At 41.5% G+C, this 5,565-nt stretch overlaps 1 protein-coding gene across 1 annotated transcript; it reads right to left on the bottom strand.

Annotated features, from left to right (window-relative positions):
• Positions 1-252: 252 nt before the first annotated feature.
• SERTM1 (serine rich and transmembrane domain containing 1) lies at positions 253-576 on the bottom strand. Its single transcript, XM_074158076.1, has one exon. It carries the CDS (start codon positions 574-576, stop codon positions 253-255), a length of 324 nt encoding a protein of 107 aa, XP_074014177.1.
• Between the last annotated feature and the right edge of the window lie 4,989 nt (positions 577-5,565).

Consider the following 5,565-nt stretch of genomic DNA (forward strand, 5'->3'; position numbering starts at 1 on the left):
AGCATTGCTATTACAGGCATGAAACGATGATCAAGTGTCATTTATCCATTGTCCAAAATGAAAAAGAACATTAGTAAAAGTGGAAATGAAGACTAGAAAAGGAAAGAAAAAAAAACCAACCAAAAAGCAACTAAGGAAACCTTAAAAGCCACCTTTTCATAATAGTCTTCTAAGGCAAATGTTGCATGCACTACCTCCCCAAGAAACAAGACAAAGCTCTTCCACTCCCCGTGCGTTTCCTTTCATTTCATTTCACGAAGAAAGGTTTGAGAGAGCAGAGCGCTGGGAAGAAATGCTACAAACCTCTAAATTAGTGAAAGAACTTCCAGCATCGCTATTATATTCTGGGTAGGAGGAACTGGAAGAAATTATGTTTTTCAGCCTCTGAAGTGCAATGATCAATAGCAAAAGGAGAAAAGCTAAGAGACTAAGGAATATAGAAACATAGACATAGACGTTGGATAAACGACCAGGTGATGAATCCACTGAAGTTGAAAGGGATGTGGGATACAGCTCCAGAAAAGTTCCATTTTCCATGTTTCCTACAAATCCGGATGAAGGGTCGGGTTCTGACATTTTGGGGTTTGTGTTTTAAAAATCACAACAGATCTTGGATTCAAAGGCAGGTTTAGCAGCATAACAAGTGTTTTACTTTAGGCGACCATTTTTCCATCACAATGAAGAGATGAGAAGTCAGCCAGTGATGAAATTTATACCTTACTGCTCAAGCCCAGGACAATCTAAGATTGTATCCTTTGGAACTGCAAGGGAAAAAAAAAAAAAAAAGCAAGATTAATTTACTAGCAGGTAACGTGATTTAATGTGCGCCTGAGACAATCTAATTCTTAAGAGTTCCAAATTATTACTCCTAAACTGCAATTCTTAAAGCATGAGCTAACAACTATCTTTATATCTCTATTTTCCAAAATGCAGGGATTAGAAGAAATCCTACCCATCAATGAAGTAAAATTGACCTTTCCCCACCATGAGTTGTTTAACTGAGGAACGGCACAATCAAAAATGTACTTTATATGGGACAGGCATATTGGAATCCAAATTTGACTTCTAGATAAAACCTAGTCAAGGAACAAAAGTTCCTCTCAAGACTTCAGCTCCCCAGCCTAGATGAGCAAGGCTGCTCAACGCTATGATGGATGACAAATCCACCATCATTAGTCACTTACTCCATAGTGCCTTGGCAGAGGTACCCAGAATGAGAAAATCTGCCAGACCTGCTTTCTTACTGCATATTTAAGAAAAAGATCAAATGGTTTCAAAGATCAAAATGTGTCTTGCTCTAATGCTGCCATGGGGATCTCAATGGCAGGCATGTTTCAGTTAAGTGTTGCAGCTTCTGACACTTACAAGCAAAATCCTGAGGGAACAGGCAGCCCTGGCAGCTCAGCTAATGCAAGGGGACCATCTAAGGGCAGAAAATGCCAATGGGGAAGAGATCCCATCTTTGAACAAGCTTTGCCTCCACCCACTTTGTGTTTGAACCTGGAAGCTCGGGTGCTGGCAAAGGTCCCAGTAGCACAGGATGAGCAGATCAGAGGGTATGCTAGGCTGCTTTTCTTTAAACTGACATATTTAGTCCCCAGGTGCAGTCTGGAAGTGTGAGAAAAGATGGGGAATTGCTTGTAAAAAGCTGACGTGCTGTAGCTGAATTATATGTCATAATCCGTTGCCTTTGTTTTGAAACAAAATAGATAATGCAAGGTGCAAGCAGGTAGAAAATGAAGCTCATTTTCTGTATATAATCATCCACATGCAATCTTTCTATCCATCCATCCATGGTCAACCTCTCACTGCAGATACTCAGGCACCATAAGGAAAGGTGGCGAGCTCTCCTCCCACAAAGAAGAAAACATCCATAAAGAATTATGTTCCCAGTGCAGTCCCTCTCATCCTGACCTTGCTTTCAGCCTCATCCTGTGGTCCCAGTTCAATACAATTATCTCCAACTCACAGTTAGAGGCTTTGAGAAACAAATCCCACTGATTTCCATGGTGATAGAGAGAGTAAACAGGTCAGCATCAGCCAGAGGGACAGCATCAGGCCCTTGAAGTAATGACTGCGAGCGTCTGTGGTCTCTCCTTCTGTGTGTCACACAACTGCCCAAGTGTCTCTCTGAGTTCCCATGAAAATGTCCCAGCCCTGCCCCCAGCAATGGTCTGCCTTATCTTTTTTCTTTTAGACATGCTACCTCTGCTAACTTAGTAAAGCGCCTCTTTCTTCAAGAGGCGGACACTTCTTGACACTAGGTGTGACCCAACTTGGACTAAAGATCCTTAAGTAGGATAAGGTACTGCTGGTTCTGCTGGTGATGTTTCTTCTCTGAGAACACAGAAGCCTTGGAGACACCCACTGAAAATGCTAAGAAGTTTGCTTTGCAGTCACTGAAGTTATTTGCATAGTTACCCACTGTACTTTTGCACTGCAAATTAAATTTAGGAGGCTATGCTATACACTGTTAAAAGCTCTAAGTGCCTGAGTAAACAAGGACTACATTAAGCAGTAGGTAGAATCTAATTCTATGTTTTTAAACCCCAATTTATTTTCTATACCTCAGAACTACATCTATACTACTACATAAAACAGATCAAGGCTATTCTCTGGTCTCTGGGACAATTTCTGTGGCACGCTGCAGCTGAACTCCCTTTTATCCCCATGGACAGGATGGCCAAATCACAGCTACCTTTGGGAATGAACGATGGCTGATCCTAACCCCAAATATGTCCAGGCATTGCTTGAAGGGTGCTAGCTGGCCAAAACCACATCAGGAGGTGTGCTTGCTAATTCCACAGGAGAGATGATGATGGACCTATGCCCTGGTCTGGATTAATTTCACAGAATCACAGAATCTTCTTGGTTGGAAGGGACCTTTGAGATCAAGTCCAACCACAAAAAAACCCCAACCAACCAACCAAACAAAAAAAACACACAAAAAAAACCAAACCAAAAACCAAAACCCACACAAAACAAACACCCACAACCACACACCACACCCACCCACAAACAGACGTAAACCAACAATCTCGGGCACTAGAGCATGCCCTGAAGTGCCATGTCTACGCGTTTCTTAAATACCTCCAGGGATGGCGACTCCACCACCTCCCTGGGAGTGGGAGTACATGCACATACATACACATTACTAGTACATACACATCCATGTTTTCATGGACAAAAGGTTACATATCAGATGTTGTTTTATTGTTCTATTGCATGTATTGTTTTATTGCGGAGCTTTTGGCAGTCTTAATCAAACATCCCAATAGCCTACAAGATATGCAGAAGTACAAAACTGCATCTGCAAATACCAGGTAAAACTATTCTTACCCTTGTGGTATATAACTCATACTGATGCATAAAATAAACTAAAAACCATTTTATAACTCTAATAGTATTTAGCTCCACAAGAAACAGTATTTATTGTACCTTGTGAAATAAATCACCACAGACTGAACAAAGAGAGATCTTTATGAGATTATACTCCTTTTGAACTGCCTATAATTTAGTGATCCAAAATTAACTAATGGAACAATACGTGTTCATTTCATGTTCTGGAAGTAGTTAAGTGTGTTATAGCTAATTTATCCTTTTTAAAAGATAAGCTTTGATATAGAAGATGTTTATGCCTGATTACTCATCATAATGAAAAGCAGATCCATTATTAATTTAATTGCTGTAGAATAACTTAAGGAATTAATTCACATAAATTCTTTAACATGGTAGAAGTTAAAAGCATTTAAATTCTTCACAAATTTGAAATCCGCTACATTCTACTTTTACCATTAACAGTTTTGGCCCTGGTACAAGGAAGAACTTTGGCATGGGACATTCTTTGAAGTTGGTGGAAGATTTATGGTCTTAAAAAGGAGTAATCAGAACCTCACAGTTAAGCAGAGATGTGAGTGCTTTGCTAGATCAGAGCCTCTGTAGGTCTTACAATGTCAGCTAGGCTATTTTTAACTGAGTATTTTGTAGTGAGATCAGAGACACTGTAAACTCTGGTTCGAAATGACTATGGCCCAGATCCTAGTTGCCTCACTCACACTGTGTAGTGATGTGATGTGTAAATGAATCTCACTATAAAGCGTAGCTTCAGCTAAAGTGGCTCTTTGGGTAATATTTTAAGAAGAAAAAAAAAAAGTGTTGTTTTAATCACACATTTAAAAATACGGACCTAAAGTGTAAGGTCCTACTCAGTCTAAAAGGATTTTCACCAGCCATCTGTACCCTGTTGGAGTAAAACAGCAAAATCCTATGGAGTGTGAACATATCTGAGTTCTTGACATCTGAGTAGTATTCATAGGAAAGGTACAAAATGTGTACGGAAATAAAATGGATCCCACCCTGATCCCTGATTCCCTGGTGCGGTTCCAGCATTGCAACCCCACTGGATACCAGCCGGGATGGCTGCAGGGGTGCAATCATCGTTCTGGACCAAAACACAGCTACACAGTCATGGGGCTGCCCACGCCTCTGCTTCCCCCCAAATCAGACCTCCCAGCCTTAGAGGGGCACCCACAAGCAATTTTATTCAGTGCGCCACAGCTAACGCTTCGGCTCAGGTTCCTGCTTCTGCTGGGAGATGAAGGTAAGAGGCATGACCGTTTGCCTCTCTTACACTAATCCTCCCAATGGAATAACCCCCAATAAAGCCAGGCGTCAGCTTCACCTTCTTGTTTGGTAATTGGTTTTGTGTATTTCTGAAAACTGAACAGAACAACATCATAATGTCTAGCCCAAATCTGCTCCTAAAAAAATGATTGGGAATTTTGTCACTGACTTCAAAGTATAATGGCAAAATTGAAAGTGTCTGACAGCAATAAACCTGCTGTCTTTCTGAGAGCCATAAACCCATCAAGGAATTCAACTAAGGAGCCAAGGTTTTCAAGTTCTGTAGTGGTCCCTACCTTTCCCATGTCTATTGTTGGAAAGCTGAGTTGGTTTAAGGCAAAGACTGAATTTAAAGTGCTGTTGCTGAATAACTGGAGAAGTCCTGAAAATTCCTGGGACAGGAGAACTGGGACCTGTCTGCTGGAGGACTCAGATTTTGTGGTGGCAGCTGGATCGCATTACTCTCTCACAAGCACCTCTGCAATCCCAGGACAGGGATGGGCAGCTTGAGGAGGCTTCCTGAGTCATCAAGTACAGTCCCACCGCTGTAGGAAGTCCCAGGTCATACTCTGCCTTTCCCACATCAGTTGACTTTTCCCGCTGCTATTCCTCCATTGTTAGGCAGCCTTGCTGCTCTGATGGGCAAACTGCTTAGATAAATTCACTCATTTCAGCAAAACTGTTCACTGTACTAAGGTGGCACAGACTCCACCCAACTCCCCACTCTGCTGGTTTTAGAGGTACAAGAGAGCAAAACCTTGATCTGTTACTTCAGCTCTCAAATATGAGATCTGGCACACAGGGAAAGGCTCTGCTTGTGGTGTCATCCTTGCTTTTAAACAACAACCACTATTTAAGTATTTTCCTCCAGCTGTGCACTGTTCCTTCATTCATGCCCTTGATATGAATCACTCTTCATAGGTGAGGACAACCACTCTTATT

This window comes from Numenius arquata, chromosome 1, assembly GCF_964106895.1.
Source record: "Numenius arquata chromosome 1, bNumArq3.hap1.1, whole genome shotgun sequence".
NCBI classification, from domain to species: domain Eukaryota; kingdom Metazoa; phylum Chordata; class Aves; order Charadriiformes; family Scolopacidae; genus Numenius; species Numenius arquata.